This window comes from Misgurnus anguillicaudatus, chromosome 11 (assembly GCF_027580225.2).
Source record: "Misgurnus anguillicaudatus chromosome 11, ASM2758022v2, whole genome shotgun sequence".
Taxonomy (NCBI): Eukaryota; Metazoa; Chordata; class Actinopteri; order Cypriniformes; family Cobitidae; genus Misgurnus; species Misgurnus anguillicaudatus.
This window is the reverse complement of record NC_073347.2, coordinates 13,502,757-13,520,844: the sequence shown is the minus strand read 5'-3', so window position 1 is coordinate 13,520,844 and position 18,088 is coordinate 13,502,757. Positions and strand designations below refer to the sequence as shown.

General features: G+C 36.2%; 3 protein-coding genes across 3 annotated transcripts; all 3 read right to left on the bottom strand.

The window, feature by feature from the left end:
* Positions 1 to 189: 189 nt before the first annotated feature.
* ftr14l (finTRIM family, member 14-like) lies at positions 190 to 8,834 on the bottom strand. The gene is made up of 6 exons (XM_055170970.2): positions 8,161 to 8,834; positions 7,850 to 7,945; positions 6,457 to 6,690; positions 6,207 to 6,366; positions 4,442 to 4,501; positions 190 to 2,318 (listed from the first exon to the last, which is right to left on the bottom strand). Exons 1-6 carry the CDS (start codon positions 8,575 to 8,577, stop codon positions 1,792 to 1,794), a joined length of 1,494 nt encoding a protein of 497 aa, XP_055026945.2. The 5' UTR covers positions 8,578 to 8,834; the 3' UTR covers positions 190 to 1,791.
* Positions 8,835 to 8,864: 30 nt separating this feature from the next.
* Positions 8,865 to 12,816, bottom strand: LOC129416621 (toll-like receptor 4). The gene is made up of 3 exons (XM_055170969.2): positions 12,543 to 12,816; positions 11,504 to 11,670; positions 8,865 to 11,209 (listed from the first exon to the last, which is right to left on the bottom strand). Exons 1-3 carry the CDS (start codon positions 12,624 to 12,626, stop codon positions 9,001 to 9,003), a joined length of 2,460 nt encoding a protein of 819 aa, XP_055026944.2. The 5' UTR covers positions 12,627 to 12,816; the 3' UTR covers positions 8,865 to 9,000.
* A 774-nt stretch (positions 12,817 to 13,590) lies between these two features.
* LOC129416215 (toll-like receptor 4) lies at positions 13,591 to 16,981 on the bottom strand. Its single transcript, XM_055170507.2, has 3 exons — positions 16,213 to 16,981; positions 15,934 to 16,100; positions 13,591 to 15,860 (listed from the first exon to the last, which is right to left on the bottom strand). The coding sequence occupies exons 1-3, from the start codon at positions 16,309 to 16,311 to the stop codon at positions 13,643 to 13,645; spliced, it is 2,484 nt and encodes an 827-aa protein (XP_055026482.2). The 5' UTR covers positions 16,312 to 16,981; the 3' UTR covers positions 13,591 to 13,642.
* Positions 16,982 to 18,088: the final 1,107 nt, after the last annotated feature.

Genomic DNA, 18,088 nt, shown 5'->3' with positions numbered 1-18,088 from the left:
TGAATGCAAAAAACTATTGAAATTCATTTGCATTTTCAGTTTAACTTTATACCCAAATTGTTACAAATAAAATAACTAAAATGGTGTGTTAAATGAAAGCAAGATAGATATTTTTTCTTGAATAGTGGGCTCAATTTTTTGGAAATCAGTGTATCCATATTACAACCAAAGTGTAAAAAAGACACTTTTGTTCATGTGCCACTCTTTATTAAGAACAATATGTTTTTAACAGATCTGTTAAGGTTTTGTACATTCTGGGACAATTAGATGTGATACTGCTCTAGCTGATAAGTGATTCATCTTGTTTCATAAGCACTTCTTATCAGACAAGCATGAAGCTCTTCACCATTATCTTGACAGAGTTGGTCAGAATAGACTTAAACTTATTTAATGTATAAGCCTAACTTATTAACTGCAACACGTTCGTAGATCTGGGTTTTTACACCTTGCACTGTGACAACAATGAAAATACTGTTAGTATTAAAATCCATCATAGTCAAAATCACATCAAATGAGCTTCAACAAATCTATAGAAAACTTTTAGTCTGTAAATATTTCCTCACAATCAATCTAAAGAAAAGACCCTTAAACAGTTGTGCTATTGCTGAGTCTGTATCGTAGTTCATTATTGAGTATAAGCAGGTCTAATCAATATGTTTGTTTCTTTCTTCATCAATGTCTTTGTTCTTTTGATGTTCTGACTTAACCAGATGATAATACTGTGCTAAAAATGATGAAAAAATACTCCTGGATAAGAACATGAAGGAAGAAGAATGAGTTATGTGTCAAACAAAACAGACTGAATGTAGATTGAATATTCTGAATATCAGTATTTTTATTAAGCCTCTTAATTATGTAGCTATATGCTGATGTAGTGTCAATGTCAATGATTTAATTAATTGAAAATGAAAGTAGTCATGTTAAAAAAAACATGGTAAAAAATTATTTAACATAAAACATTAATCTGCCTCAGTTTGTCTGAATAGTAATGAGTTATCACACAGTATTCCTAAAAAAACACATAAATATTTAACATTCAAAAGGTTTTAAATTGCTCCATCTTGTGGTGAGATTTAGCATGTGCTTTCCACATTTTTCCAGGTACTAAAAGCAAGTAACAATACAAACACAACAAATTAAAGACTTTAAATAAAATATAACACAAGTTATGTTATTAATATTAATTAAAAATGTAAAAATAATTAAGCGTAATTAACTGTGAACATAAAATTGTGTCCTAATGTTGTATTCTGTAAGGCTATTAAACAAAAATTTGCAACACTGTACAGGTAAATCTACTGTAATAGGTAACTTCACATTTTTACTTCTCATTAGATGTAATGATCTTTATATAAATAGACTTAAATTCTTATACTCCTTCATGTCACATATATTTAACTGCAAATAAGAGCCTATACAGATTCACAGCAGGTGGAACTGAGTATCACATATCTTGATTCAGATTATGCATGTACTGCATGCTGACTTCTGACTTAATTCACTCTATATAGCAGTGGTTCTCAAACGGGTTATGATATTGTGCCATGGGGGTTCCACTTCTGTGTCATTTTATCAAATACATTCATTTATCAGAAATTCTGTGTAATTAAACCTCAGAACAATAATCATTTGATATGTTTTGTTAAATTTAAATTATACGTTTGAGATTATTTTATGTCATAAATTTAATTATTAATGAATGCACCCTACACAAGGGGGTTTGAGAGCCACTGCTCTGTGAAGGCTACTTTTGATATCCTGACTCTACAACACTTGTCATTAACTCTATCTTTACAGTCGCACAGTGGTTCCATATCCCCAGACTCCAAACCCAGGGTAGATGGGCTCAGTGAATTTAGTATGAACCGTGTGAAGAAGTTTCATATTGTCTGACACATTATAAAATGCCAGCGTTCCAGCCCCGTAATCTAAATACACCCCTATCCTGGAGGATCTGGGGACAGAATCAGACAAAGTAGTGCTTTTGCTGTTGTGCAGAAAGGAGAACTTTGATTCAGAGCAGTACAAACTCCAAGACTTGTCATTCCACCCAAAGCTACTAACATTGTCATTTCCTTTCCTCTGAATGCCCTTGTAAGTCGCAGCAATATCTATTTCGGTGCCGCTCCAGCCCACCTCCCAGTAGTAGCGACCACCAGCCAGACCTTCTCTACACAGCACTTGCTGCCAGTAGTCGAAGCGATCAGGGTGCTCAGGATACAACATTGGTTGATTATTCATCTTGACCACTGTGTTTTTCTCTGACAGAGACAGGTTTGGATGGGCTGTTGAGGCATCCAATGACAGCTGGCAGGAATCTGGATGGAAATATTGCAACAATGCTGATTATTATGACTAATTAAGACATCTTTGGATACACAGTTATTGTTAAAAGATGACTGCAAAAAATTGATTAGTTTGAAGTAAAAAAGCAAAAAAGTGCATTCATCTTGATTCACAAGGTAATCGATGTGATTTTGTAAGAAAAATATCCATATTTCAAACTTTATAAACTGTAATAACTAGCTTCTGGTATCAACTCCATCTGGGACTCAGAAGATTCACAAGAAAGTTGCGCAGTGAATCGCGCGAGTCGTTACCGGAAGCTAGTTATTAGTTTATAAAGTGGATATTTTTCTTACAAAATCACATCAATTGCCTGCAGAAGACCTTTATTAACCCATTGGAGCTGTGTGTATCACCTCTATGAAGAATCAATGCACTTTTTTTGTGTTTAAGTTTGAAAAATCAAGCACATTTACTAAAATAACTCCAAATGTGTTTGTCTGAAAGATGATGGTCATATGTATCTCGGATTGCTTGAGGGTGAGTAAATGATGGGGTGGTTTTGAAATTTGGCTGTAGTTTTGCTTTAAACTGCTGTCCATAACTTTTGTCTCTTTATCGCCATCTATGTTTGAAACATAAAATTGCAGATTAAATACATTTCTACAGAGCCCAGCAGATCACCCCATAAAAACAAGACCCGCAAATCCGTGATCACGGTTTTGTAATTCGTCCTCTCAGTTCATAAATCGTACTCACAGATTATTAAACCGTACAAAATTTATGTTGTACATAATATTTACGTAATATTTTAATCGGATGCTACTGTCATTCGTGCAATTAAACATAGCATACAATTTTATACTTATTTTTTATTTGGTTAATATGTTAATATTAAATAACTATGTAAAATTGCATTCAGCCAATGACCAAATGAAATAATTTTTTATACTTTTTTGTATGGTATTGGTTTTTACCTTCTTCTCTCGAAAATTTGTGGGTACGGATTGCAAAAACTGAGGGTATGTAAGGGTTGCTTTAATGAAAGCGAGTGAGAAGGTGAATCCATTTGCAAAAGGTGTTTATTAGAAAAAATCCCAAAAGGGCCAGCAAACATATCCAGTAAGGGAAGATCCAAAAACGTAATCCAAAACAGACACAATGTCAGGGGCAGGCAGAGTTCAATCACAATCCAAAAAAACAGGCACAGGTCAGAAACAGGAACAGATACAGGTAACAGATAACCAAAACAGGCTAACAGGTTGCAACAGGCTAAACATTAATCAACCGGGAACAGGTGAACAGGAAGTGACTTAAATACAAAAACAAACAGGAAATGTGAAGCGTGACATGGCATGATGAATTTCAAAATAAAAGTCCGAACAGAGCAGAGTATCAAAATACAAGTACTAATAACAAAAATACACAGAGTACAGAAAAACACAGAACAAAACCTTACAGGGTACGGATTACAAATCTAAAAGCAGCGGATTATTAACTTGTGCGTACGATTTATTAATCTATGTGAGTACAGTTTTTAATAAATGACAAAACCATGATCACAGATTTGCAGGTCTTGTTTCTTTTCTCCAAGGGGTGACCTGCCGGGCTCCATATATTTCTTTATGTTTGTTGTAAAAAAAATCCCACGAAATTCAACCCGACAATTTATCAATCATTATTATTGGAGGTAAGGTAAGGATTTAACACTGTAGTCTTGGCCTACCCTACTGAAAAATCCAGCCAAAACCAGCACAAGCTGGTAGCTGGCCCCAGCTGGCTTTAGCTGGCCTAAGGTGGTTTATGCTGGTCCTCCCAGCCTGACAAAGCTGGTCATGCTGGTGGGCCAGCTGGTATTCCAGCATGACCAGCTAAGTCCAGCTAGACCAGCTTAAAATTTGACCAAAACACACCTAGACCAGCTTGCTACACTAGCAAAACCAGCTTCCTACACCAGCAAAACCAGCTAAAACCAAGCTGGGGTCCAGCTAAAACCAGCTCACCAGCTTATGCTGGTCTTAGCTGGATTTTTCAGTAGGGTACTTGCTCAATCAATTATTTTTGTTTATTTTTAACAGATGACAGCTTTAAAATGTGTAAAGTGTGTGTGTGTTTTGCATTTCATGATGTTTTGTTTGTGGGTGAAGTAACTTACATTCTAAGAACTCCTCTCTTTTTAATGGTTCCGCAATCTGTAGAATTTGAACCGCCTTAACTGTGAATAAAAACCAAATACATTCATACAAGCTTTATTATATTAAACTGGGTACTAGAACCTGTCTCTAATGGTGCATTTCCACTGCATTGTACACTTGGCATAGCATGGCTCAGCTCGCAATATTATGGGCGATTTTCCATTTGGAGGTGATCATCCCTATGCAATATTCCCTTTAAAGATCAGAACTGTGAGTGTAAACCCTAGTGTGAGTTAGTTGCTCAATTGTGTCATACTGTGGCCGATTCAAAATACTTATGCAAAAAAAGTAATGTAAAACAAATGCATTTTTTTTAAAAATCTGGAGCTACTTCAAGGGTGCAAAAACATAATTTGGAATTGTACCTTTGGCACAGTTCGCTTTTTCACCTCGGTTTAGTAGGCTACCACTTCAAAGTGGGTGGGGTTAAACCCATACTGCAAAAAATATATTTTTAAATATATAAAAATATACAAAACTGGCCAAAAAATATATTTGCTGAAATATGTATTTAAAAAAATACTTTTTCACCAATATATTTTCGGCCATGTTTTGAAATACATTTTGAAACATTGATATATGAAGGTTAAAACTAAATATATTTCCAAATTCAAAAATATATTTAATTGAGCATTGCTTTCTACAAAAATATATTTTGCATATTTTTAAAATATATTTCTCGTGAGAGAAATGTATTTTTTGCTGTATTGGAAGACATCATTATGTCATGACATCGTTATGTCATGACATCATCGCAAACGTGACACAAACAAACACACCAGGCATGAGCATTCCGGCATATCAATGGAATGGAATTCTTGATTCTCTGTATGTTGATGTTTTTTACTGCTAAAAATACAAGAGAGATTGGGAACTCATACAACAAAGCGCAAACGACAGTGCACAAGATTAAGCTTATATTACATTTTGCAATGAGGCCGGTAGTGATGATTCTCTCTGACCAATAAGTGATCTGCAGTGTTACATGTCACGTTTTAGTATAAGAATGTCTGGCTTGGAACCTCACTTGAGATGGTAATAAAAAAGTTCCAGGTACACTCTTTAAAAAAAGGTACAAAAGATGGTACCTTTTAAAAAGTAGTGCTGGGCAAAGATTAATCGCGATTAATCGCATACAAAATAAAAGTGATTTTTGGCATAATATATGAGTATGTGCTGTGTGTAATTATTATGTATAAATAAATACACACACATTCATGTATGTATTTAAGAAACATTTCCATGTTTATATATATTTATTTATATTTTTATATATTCTATATTAAAAATAAATTTTAAAAAATTATATATAAGTAAAACAATAATTAGACAGTACACGCACATATATTATGCAAAAAATCACTTTTATTTTGTATGCGATTAATCGCGATTAATCTTTGCACAGCACTATTAAAAACGTCTTAATATGTACCATTCTTGTACAGATATGAGGTACCAGTATGTACCTTTAATATACAAAAGTGTACTTTTTGAAAAGGTATCGCCCAGTGACAACTTTTATTCCTTTTTGTACCTTTTTCTGAGAGTGTACTAGGTACTGTACACACTGGAAAACGCTCCCCAAAACTGAGCTGTACCGAGCCCTAACCATGCAGTGAAAAGCACCATAACCAACTAACTAGCCAAAAGATAACCAAAAAATAACAACTGACTAACTGACCTGATTTATTGTATTAATAGTTTGAAATGTAAAGGTTTGGATACCTGCAGAGTAGATTTTGTTCAGTTCATCTTTGCTTATGTCTTCTACTTGTACTTTAAGTGCAGCGATGGCCTTCTTTGCATCCTCAAAACTGTGGTGTGGGGCTAAAGTCACCTTAGACAAGTCCTCATATCCAGACGGGGCAGAGAGAGCTTGCCAGCTCTAGAGAAAAATGAACAGACATTAGTGTAGGTAACTCTTGCAAAAACATAAAAGCTATTTAACACTACTGAATCACAGACTGAGCTGAACCTGTAAAAAATGGATGTGATCATCCGAGTGAGACAGCTGCTCCAGGTCATTATGTTTCTTTCTCAGTAGTGTGATCTCCTCCTCAAGTCTGTCCATGTGTCTCTCTGCATGAGACTCAAGAAGTGTTTCCCGGGCTTGAATCGTCTCCTTCACGTCTATATATCGCCTCTCCAGAGTTCGCAGCAGCTCAGCGAAAATCCTCTCGTTTTCATCCAGCACACTCTGAGATGAATGCTATTGGAAGAAATACACTTACTCACACTAAAATAATGATAAAAGACATGTGACCCAGTCTGTGAAGATTCAGCTAAGCCATTTTTGCTGTTTACTGTTTTCTACCCTAAAGGACAAGTTCGGTATTTTACACTTAAAGCCCTGTTTTCAGATTGTACATGATGAAAAAGTTTTGACTGATATTTGGACATATGATGCTGGCCCGAGAATTTTTCAGTTTCTGTTGTACCACCTCCCACCTCCACAATGGGTGCATAGGTGCACCGGAACAATCCCTCCCAAAATGCATTAAACCTTCGCCCACAAAGACGTAAAACTCATCGAGCGGTCAGGGGTGTTTACTGATATGCTCACACAAAAATCGCTGCAAAAGATGCTTTCCAACAGGTGTTTTAGCGTTCGTTGTAAACTTGTGGACCTGTTTTTCCAAACGCCTCACACTCGTACATTCTTCCGTTGAGAGCTTGAATAATAGACACTCCAGCCCAGTTGGTGGCGATAATCCGCCTTTGCCAATTGCAGGAATACAAACATTGTTCCCGGCGCGGAGTAATACCGTACCTCACAGCACATCTAATACAAGTCAATGGAGATGGACAAAAACTATGATAAAACCTGTTGGAAAGCATCTTTTGCAGTGATCTCCGTGCGAGCACACCAGTGAACACCCCCGACCACTCGGCGAGCCCCACGTCCCTGCAAACGAAAGTTCAATGCATTAAAGGAAGGATCGTTCCAGTGCACCTATGCAGCCATTGCAGAGGGAGGTGATAGAACAAACACCCGAAAATTCTCGGGACAGCATCACACGTCCAAATCCCAGTCAAAACCGTTCTATTTCATCACAAACAATCCGAAAAACAGGGCTTCACGTGCAAAACACCGAACTTGTCCTTAAATGTAAAAAACATTGTGTGAAAATTTATCCTTGATCTTTAATGTTGACTGAGTAAGACCATGACAAAATTTGAAATCAATGTGAAATCAATGACTTTGATGCTCCTAATATCATTATTAGATTATGAGACTTTAGCCTGGATTTCACAGACAGGGTCATATATATAAAACACAAACACACATTACACTTTACACTAATGCACACACATATATTAGATGGGAACTCAGGATTGTGCCAGGCAATGTTTTTCAAACCCCTTACTTTTAAGGATGCCACTGCCTGTCGAAGTTCTTGCCATTTCTTCACTTTTTCCTCAATTTTTTGCTGTGAAGACATCAGTTTAGCCCCAACGTCTTTCTGTTAAAAAGACAGTACAGTTGATGTGACACGTTAATTTCCCTATTTGAAAGCTCAGAAAAAAAGGTTGGTAACTGTTAGTAGAGCATTGCATTAGCAGTGCAAAGGTCATGAGTTTGATCCCAAGGTATCTTAAATGCACTGTAAGTCTGCCAAATGCATAAATGTTCTTCATGAGATAAGTCATTGTAAACACACGCAGTGGCATCTCTCACCTGCTTTTCTGTCCTTTCGGCTGCAGCTGAAACAATATCATGTTTTTTGTGCTCCTCCATGATACACAAAACGCAAACACAAGCTTGGTCGGAACGGCAGAAAACCTCTAAGAGTTTATCATGTTCAGCACAGATCTTCTCGCGAAGATGGCCCGTTGCCGCTACCAGCTTGTGTTTCATGAGAGCCGGATACTCGTAATGTGCCTGAAGATGAGTTTCACAGAATGAAGTTAAGCATGTCAAGCACGACTTCTCTGCCTTGTTCTTCTTAGCCAGACAAAAATCACATAGCACAGCGTTTCCGCTGCTGTTCTGGCTACCGGGTCTGGGACTGCTGTATCTGCCATAGGTTCCTGATCTTCTGGGTTTCTCCAAAGTGTTGTATCGGCTTTGGCCTCCAGTGCTGCTCCGAGACATGCTGATACTCTTTTGCTGGAAAACTCAAACACAGACTCTTTGTGCAAACTCTAGTTTCAATGAAACTTGTGACACATTCATTATAGAAGAATGAGAACCATTTGTGACAAACCAGTTTACCAGGTTAGGAGTGACACCTCCTACATTTTAGAGGTGTGACAGCTGATGACAAAACAAAGACGACAAAAATGCATTTTGGTACAGAAATATTAAGGAAAAACTTTTTGTTTATGGTAAACTAAGAAGCAAGAAATAAATACCGTATTACTAACATTGAATGAGGGCAAAGAAAGGAATCAGAAAGGAATTTGTATCATACATCGTTTATTAATATGATAAGATTAAATTTGCATAACACATAACATTGTATAAGTTTCTGCATTATAACACCCAAATATTTGATTAAAAATATATATTTAGTTATTATTTTGTGGCAATAATCGCTTTCCGGAGTCGAATCCAGAATCTCATTTTACTCAGCTGGTCTCTACTCCACTTCAGGTATGTGTTCTTCTTCAGATGTTTATGAAGACCAAACACTTTCTTAGTCTTCCTCTCCTCCACATCTTCCAGAATGATGATGATGATGTTGGCATTGCGTTCCATCACAAACCAGGACTGAGCTAATTCAAACTCAAAGCGACACCAGTCACTGTCAATAAAGTGTTGAGACACAACCACGATGACTTTACGGCTACCCATTATTCCTTCATCAATAATGTTGGAGGCGATGGGTTTTCCCGCTTCAAAGTCACGCATGTGAAGGCAAAGCTGAATAGGTGGAACGCCGTTTTCAAGATTTTCCATCAGTTCATTAATGACCCACATTTCATCATAACTTGAGAAAATCACAAATGCATCATAGGCAAATTCTTGTTGTCTGGCTGATCTGTAACCTTTTAGTAGTACACAGGAATATTTCAGATAAAACTGAAACCTATAAAGCAGGACTGATAAAACAGAAAGGACAATGAGAAAACACATCACTAAACCAATTGTGAGCCATGCCTTAAATCCACAGTTCTTAATGTTGAAGTCAATTGCTCTAACATCAAAGCTCGAAGAGGATTTGCAGAAAATCTTATCTGATTGCTTAAGAATTTCCCTGTTTTCCATGATCCACAAAAGGAAAACCATCTGCGAACAGGAGCAGTCGATGGGGTTAGAGGACAAATCAAATACTGAAAGGTTTGTGGGCAACGTCTGGAGAACATCAAGTGAGATACTAGTAATGCTGTTTTTATCCGCATAAACCGACGTGAGTTGTTTCAAGTCTTGCTGAACAAGAAAATCCAAAGCCATCAACTTGTTTTGACCTAAATATAAATGACGTAATCTTGGCATGCCTTTCAAAGATGTCCTAGAAATGTTTTCAATGCCACAATGCGAGATGTCGAGAACTTCCAAACTGACTAGATTTTGTAACATACTGATTAACGTGTCATCTTTGAAACTGTTTCCATTCATTTTCAGCACGGTAAGATTCCTCAGGTCTTGAAAGTTCATGTAGTTTGTGAAAGTAATACTTGTGTAGGAAACATCCAGATACCGTAAATTTCTGAGACCGCATAAAACGTCCGACTGGTAAACTATGGTGAGTCTTGTGTGGTGGAAGTCCAGCACTTCAAGCAAGTCAAGTCCAGAAAATGGTCTATCGGCCATTCCTATCTCTGAGTTGAGACTAAAATTCATGTATCTAATATTTGGTGACCTTTGAAAAAATTGGGAACAGCAGTCTTTTAAATTCATCAGGTTGCCACTCAGATCTACATATTGTAGAAGAGGCAAATCAGTCAGCCCGTAAAATATCATTGGTTTGTCATTTTTCACCACCAGTTTTTCTAAGCTATGTATATGTGAAATAACTGGTATGGCAGATAAACCAGTCCGCCCTAAATAAAGTTCCTTAAGATGGGGAAATTTGAGATTTTCCATGCTTCTGATATATCCTTTTTTTATTGTGATTTTTGTTGCATTAACCATACAGCGGAAGACATGCATTTCAGAAACAGAGAAATCTTTCTGGACAAAATATATTTCATTGAATTGAATCGAGCAAAGACCATTAAGGTAATCTGCATCAGTAACCTTAACTTTCTTCTCCATTCGGTAGTTCCCAATGAAGAGCTTATCAACAGTGAGGCCATGAAGAGCTTTCAGACATCCCTGCCGTGCAGTCAATGAAACAAATGCAGATCGTATGTCCAGCTCTCTCAGATAAATGTCTTTGAAAGCTCCTGGTTCAATGTATAATAAAGGATTCCTACAGAGTATTAATGTCATGTTTCTGCCAATCTCTCGCAGTACAGTGGTGTGATCAGATTTTATGATGGATATATTATTAGCATGTAGATCATATACACTGAGGTCTGTAAAGCTGCTCATGAATGAAGGGAGAGTCATGGACTGAAGGTTATTTGTCCCAACTTTAAGTTCCTGTAGTTTGGTCAGATTGTTCATGTGAAACTGTAGGGAAGTGAGACCGACATCCACAAGAACCAGTTGCTGTAGATTATGTAAGATATTAAAGCATTCAAGTCCATAATATGTAACAGGGTTCCCGGTGAGAATCAAAACTGTCAAATTCTTCACATTGTAGAAAGCATCGTCTTCAATATAATGGATGTGACATCTGAAAGGCCAAAAGATGTTAAAATATTCAGTCTGATCTCACGAAAATTCATACATATTTTACGAGTTGGCTAAATCGCATGAATTCATACAAAGTTAGTTATGCAATAACGTACTATTATCATAAAAAAAATAACGAAACCTCATCACTTACCCCAACATCACAGGGGCAAAGGCAAATCATACCAAAATGTACAAATGTGGTTTTACAAATTAATATGAATTAGCCACCTTGTAAAATACATACGAGTTGCAATATGTCAAGACGTGTTAAAAGCATCATAGTATTGATTACCTTGTTAGATCCAAGACTTGTAGATTGTACAATAAAGGAAATACACACTTAGTTAAAGAGTTCAAGAAATTAAAACTGAAATCCAGAATCATCACAGTGAAGGGAAGACTGGTAGGTATATGGGTCAGATTTCTCCCAGCACATGAATAGGACAAATTCTTCATGATCTAAAAATAGACCAAAAACATTTTAAAAATCCCATTCCTGGTTTGGATTGGTTTTATGCTATTGAATTTCAAGTGTTTATGTTGTAAGACACCAATGTCTGTTCAGAGGACTTGGATTAAGTTAATGAAGCTAAAACATATATATAAAGTAAAAATTATAAAAAAAATATTTTTAAATTACTGCACTCTCAGAATTAAAAGTACAAAAGCTGTTACTGGGTGCAGGGTTGCCAAGTCCACCGTTTTCCTGTGGACTTTAACATACTTTAACATTGTCGGGTTGAAGCGACCACAGATATTTAGCCCCGGAAATGCAGTTTTTAGCTTATGAACTTGGCCAAAAACACAAATTTTACCCTGTAACACAATTTTTACCAGAGGACCCCCACTCGAAACATGATTTGGCTAGTTTTGAGTAGCAATTGGACAGGTTTTGCTGTGAAAACCTGGAAACCAACCTAGGGCAGTAACCCTTTCAAAAGTACACCTTTGTACCTAAAGAGTGCATAGTAGTAACTCAGAGTTACAAGTTACATATTGGTACCTAAATAATAACAGATTTGTACCTAAATGATATACAGGACCTTTTTAAAGGGTCACTGTAAGAAAAAAATGTATTGGTTCAACTTAAAAAAGTAAGTTACCTAGTTGCCTTAAATCTTTGAGTTCATTTCACTTAAAAATATTAGTTGACTTAAAAAACAAAGTTGTTTCAACAAATTTTTTTTTTATTGAATGAACTCAAACTTTTAAGGCAACTAGGTAACTTACTCCTTTAAGTGAAACCAACCATTTTACAGTTACAGCTAGTTTACCTTATTTTATATATATATATATATATATATATATTCAATCTATATTATTTTTCTTACCGTGGAGCATTCCTGACCTTGTCCCGCATGCCAAAGTATAAAGACTGTTTCAATGAAAATCATCCATTTCCCACGTATGATCATGTTTAATACAATTCAGGTGATAAACAGCAAACTGTGTTTTTTTCTGTTTCTATAAAAATATTTAAAGATTACAATTTTCTTCATCAAAAATCAATGGTTGCACCGATTTGCTCTATTTCAGATTTAATATAGCAAATATACGAATGTGCACATTCATCTCTCACTTCTTCTTTAGTATCTCCTCAAAAAGGGAAGTTATAATTTTTTAAGTATTTTCCCAAGATGTGCAGACAGCTTTTTGTTTTCATTATCTAAAAGGAACAATAGCATGATACAGACTTCCCATTAAAGCTGGTCACTGACAACCCATCCTCACCCCATGTCGTCAATATTTGACGACACTTGACCATTCGTCAATATGTGACGGGGAGGGTATACCTTTCGCGTCATTTTTTGACGAACTGGGGACTTCAATACTATTACGTCCGTTGCATTCTCTTTCCTATTTTCTTACCATTTTCGCGTCGGTTTAGGGTTAGATTTACATAATGACATCCCTACCCAAACCTAACTCTAACCCCAACGCCAGGTGACAACTGTCGTACCTAACTCTAACCCCAACGCCAGGTGACAACTGTTTAATTTCGCGTACACTGTTTAATTTTGCATAATCTAACCCTAAACCGACGCGAAAATGGTAAGAAAATAGGAAAGAGAATGCAACGGACGTAATAGTATTGAAGTCCCCAGTTCGTCAAAAAATGACGCGAAAGGTATACCCTCCCCGTCACATATTGACGAATGGTCAAGTGTCGTCAAATATTGACGACATGGGGTGAGGATGTCACTGACACTGTGTCAGCTGACGCTATCAGAACTTCTTGATGTTTTAATTACACATACACTGCAAATTTCATTCCTTCCTACTGTATCTCAGTATTATGTGGTCATGACTGTGACTTTTACCCTGAATGAAGTACTGTTCATCCCTTTTCATTTTGGGTTCAAAACAAGACACCAGTCAGATAATCAATTCACATTTAATATATTCAGTGTAGTGTGAACATACAATATAATTATTTTGTGGCAATAATCGCTTTCCGGAGTCGAATCCAGAATCTCATTTTACTCAGCGGGTCTCTACTCCACTTCAGATATGTGTTCTTTTTCAGATGTTTATGAAGACCAAACACTTTCTTAGTCTTCCTCTCCTCCACATCTTCCAGAATGATGATGATGATGTTGGCATTGCGTTCCATTACAAACCAGGACTGAGCTATTTCAAACTCAAAGCGACACCAGTCACTGTCGATAAAGTGTTGAGACACAACCACGATGACTTTACGGCTACCCATTATTCCTTCATCGATAATGTTGGAGGCGATGGATTTTCCGGCTTCAAAGTCCCGCATGTGAAGGCAAAGCTTAATAGGTGGGACGCCGTTCTCCAGATTTTCCATCAGTTCATTCATGACCCACATTTCATCATAGCTTGAGAAAATCACAAATGCATCATAGGCAAATTCTTGTTGTCTGGCTGATCTGTAACCTCTCAGTAGTACACAGGAGTATTTCAGATAAAACTGAAACCTATAAACCAGGACTGATAAAACAGCCACTACCAACACAAAACATATCAATAAAACAATTGTGAGTTTGGTTCTGTGCACACAGCTGTCAATGTCAAAATCAGTTACTGTAAAATCTGAGCTTGGTGAAGAGGTTTTACATAACATGTTATGTGGCTGATCCAACATCTGCTGATGATTGATGATCCACAAAATAAAATCTGTGTGAGTGCAGGAGCAATCGAAGGGGTTAAAGGACAAACCAAACACTGAAAGATTTGTGGGCAACTTCTGGAGAACATCAAGTGAGATACTAGTAATGCTGTTTTGAGTTAGATAAACTGATGTTAATTTCTTCAGATTTCTGTTGGTCAGAAAATCTATAGTCATTAACTTGTTTCCACTGAGATTTAAAATCTTAAGCCTTCGAAGATCTTTGAAAGAGCTTGGATGTAATTTGTCAATGTGGCAATACGACATATCAAGATGCTCTAAATATGTGAGATTATTAAATAAATATCTTGACACATCACTGTGAAAACTATTACCAGCTATCTTAAGAACATTCAGACTGATCAGCCCAAAAAAGCAGTATATGTTAGCAAATGTGATGCTTGAGTAAGAAAAATCCAGGTAACGTAAATTCTTTAAGGCAGATAAACCTGAAAAGTAATCCACACCTCCAACCTTTGTATTGTGTAAATCCAGAATCTCAAGGGAATCAAGACCATCAAATGCTCCTGCTGTAAAATCTATTTGTGAATTTCTACTCAAATTTAAGTATTTGATTTGAGGAATCCCTGACAAAAATCCAGAGCAGCATGCTATTACAGCAATATCATTAGAGCTCAGATCCATATACTGAAGTTTAGGCAAATCTTTAAAGTCTTCTGTTCGAGTAGTTTTGCTGTTTGTTATTACTAGTTTTTCTAAAGAGTGAAGATGTGAAAGTCTGCTACCTGGCAAAGTCTCCAATAGATTAGACATCAAGTAAATCTCCTTAATGTAATGAAATTGCAGATATGGGAAATTATAAAAAATGCCTCCTTTGACCACTACTTTTGTAGCATTTAACATACACTGAAAAATATTAATTTGATCACTGGGCCTTGCTTTTAGGTAATAATATATCTCCTGAAAATGTATAGAGCACAGGCCATCTAAAAAGTCTGTGTCCAATGAATAAAACATCCGTGTACCTCTGTATTTTCCAAACATCAGTCTCTTAACATGAAGTCCATAAAGAGCTTTTAGACCAAATTTCTGTGCATTCTTTGAAACAAAAGTAGATCGTATGTCCAGCTCTCTCAGATAAATGTCTTTGAAAGCTCCTGGTTCAATGTATAATAAAGGATTCCTACAGAGTATTAAAGTCATGTTCCTGCCAATCTCTCGCAGTACAGTGGTGTGATCAGATTTTATGAAGGATATATTATTAGCATGTAGATCATACACAGTGAAGTCTGTAAAACTGCTCATATATGGAGGGAGAGTCATGGACTGAAGGTTATTTGTCCCAACTTTAAGTTCCTGTAGTTTGGTCAGATTGTTCATATGAAACTGTAGGGAAGTGAGACCGACATCCACAAGAACCAGTCGCTGTAGATTATGTAAGATATTAAAGCATTCAAGTCCATAATATGTAACAGGGTTCCCAGTGAGAATCAAAGCTGTCAAATTCTTCACATTGTCAAAAGAATCGTTTTCAATGTGTATGATGTTGCATCTGAAAGCAAATAATTTTAATTTACTTTCACTTCTATTATCATGGAGAATTAGATGACAAATGTAAGACTTACCTTGAAAGATCAAGTACTTGCAGAAAGGAGAAAAGCGGGAATACAGTCTTCTGTAAGTATCTCAAGACATTAAAACTGAAATCAAGTGTTTGAACAGAGGAGGGTATACTGGCTGGTATATAGCTGAGGTTTCTTCCCATACACGAGTAATTCAGATTCTCAGTAATCTAAGGTTGGAAAATTCCATATCACATTTTAAGACATTTTACAGAAAACAACTGGATAAGTAATAAAACTGTTAGTTCAATAGTAAACAATCTGTAATTTAAGAAAACTTACTTGTGTGCATGATTCTCCAGCACCTACAGAAATAAACATCATGATAAAAGCACTTAAAGAAAAGTAATTCATCTTGATGCTCTTATCTTTATCTGTCATAGAAATATGAGCTTGACTTGGTAGAATTTACCAAATATGAGGAACAAATGTCATTGTTTTAACAAAGAGGAACTACAGGTGAAGGTCAGTCAATGGCATTACACCCAAGTGGGTGTGGAAGGCAGCACCTCTTCAAAAAAAGACCAACACTAAACTACCCGAAACAGTACAGTAGAGTATGGAGACAGTTTTTTTCATACAAAAAACGAAAGAGACTGTTGGGAATATTCAATATAGCGGATATAGAAAAGGAAGTTCTGTCTTCCAAGTAAAAATGCCAAAGTCCCAGTAAGCATCAGCATGGCCACTCGCTCTGATGTACAGAACGCTTGAAGTGAGAACTCTCATGGGTATAGGGCACTACTGTCTCATGTGTGCTTGTTTTTAGGAATAAAAAAGACATGTGTTACTTTATTTTCAGTTAGTACCTTAGGTTAAAAGACGCCCAACAATCCAGCAATTTATTGTTAGTGAGATTATGGTAACACTTTATTTTACGGTGTCTTTGTTACACATGTTACATGTAATTATTATAGTAATAACAGTTAATTAGGCATAATTACATGCAACTAACTCTAAACCAAACCCTATTCCTAACCCCAACCCTACAGTAAGTACATGTTGTTGATGATTATTACTTGGTATTTAAATATATAATTACAATGTAACAGTGATGCCTTAAAATAAAGTGTAACCAAATTTTACGAACAAATATAAATTTTGTTATGACACTTTGTTAAATAAAGCTTAATTGTGTTAACCAAATGATTTCAACTTTGATACAGTCACTTTGAGTGACAATGATACAAAAAGAAGGAGCACATAAAATATTTTCCATTGGGTTTACATTTATTTAAAGGGGCCATTGCACAAGACTTTTTAAGATTTCAAATAAATCTTTGGTGTCCCCAGAGCACATGTGAAGTTTTAGCTCAAAATACCATGTAGATAATTTATTATAGCATGTTAAAATTGCCACTTTGTAGGTGTGTGCAAAAATATGCCGTTTTGGGTGTGCCCTTTTAAATGCAAATGAGCTGATGAAATTCAAACACTGATCACAATGATGGTTGTTTGTTGCAATTAAAATTCAATTGTGCTTTTCTCTGCACTAAATGGCAGTGCTGTGGTTGGATAGTGCAGGTTAAGGGGTGGTATTATTATAAAAAGAGCTCTTTATGACATCATAAAGAGAGCCAAATTTCAACGACCTATTTTTTATGTGCTTGTAGAGAACGGTTTACCAAAACTAACTTACTGGTTTGGGCTGCGTTTCCCGTTAACGTTGACTCTTAGCGCGCCACGAAGACTCTTAAGTTAAACCTTAACTACAGGTTTACCTTTTCTAGGCGCGTTTCCCGAACTGTACCTTAGCGGGTTTCTTAAGGTATACTTTCTTACGTACAACGTTACCAGGTGCTGTCCATGGCGATGGTGCTGAATAGGTTGATATCGATTGCTCGACAATCAATTGTTCACTTTATGTAATAGGTACTTCGCTGCGTTATGAGAGAGCGGTGTTATTTATTAAAGAAACATTTCAGAAATAGAAAAAGTTACATTTATTAGGAATATCTGGTAAAAAATATTTCAAATTTAATATAAACCTTGTATATTTTATTTTATATCAAACCCATGCAAAACTCGCAACTCTATGTCCAAAAGTATAATGCATAAACTGCTCCAATGCATCCATTATTCCTTCACTTTAAAGGATAATTTATATTAGGGGTTAATAAATGCGTTGCACAGGGGAATAAGGTGGGTCGTGCAAGTC

Coding starts and splice junctions, on each gene's coding strand:
- LOC129416215 (XM_055170507.2), bottom strand. CDS start 16,311: ATGACAGATAAAGATAAGAGCATCAAGATGAATTACTTTTCTTTAAGT. Junction 16,101..16,212: donor CTGGAGAATCATGCACACAA/GTAAGTTTTCTT, acceptor TTCCAACCTTAG/ATTACTGAGAATCTGAATTA. Junction 15,861..15,933: donor CAAGTACTTGATCTTTCAAG/GTAAGTCTTACA, acceptor ATTTGCTTTCAG/ATGCAACATCATACACATTG.
- ftr14l (XM_055170970.2), bottom strand. CDS start 8,577: ATGTCTCGGAGCAGCACTGGAGGCCAAAGCCGATACAACACTTTGGAG. Junction 6,691..7,849: donor AGGCAGTGGCATCCTTAAAA/GTAAGGGGTTTG, acceptor TTCTTCCAATAG/CATTCATCTCAGAGTGTGCT. Junction 2,319..4,441: donor AAGAGAGGAGTTCTTAGAAT/GTAAGTTACTTC, acceptor ATTTCCATCCAG/ATTCCTGCCAGCTGTCATTG.
- LOC129416621 (XM_055170969.2), bottom strand. CDS start 12,626: ATGATCATACGTGGGAAATGGATGATTTTCATTGAAACAGTCTTTATA. Junction 11,671..12,542: donor AAGGTCAGGAATGCTCCACG/GTAAGAAAAATA, acceptor GTCTATTTTTAG/ATCATGAAGAATTTGTCCTA. Junction 11,210..11,503: donor CAAGTCTTGGATCTAACAAG/GTAATCAATACT, acceptor TTGGCCTTTCAG/ATGTCACATCCATTATATTG.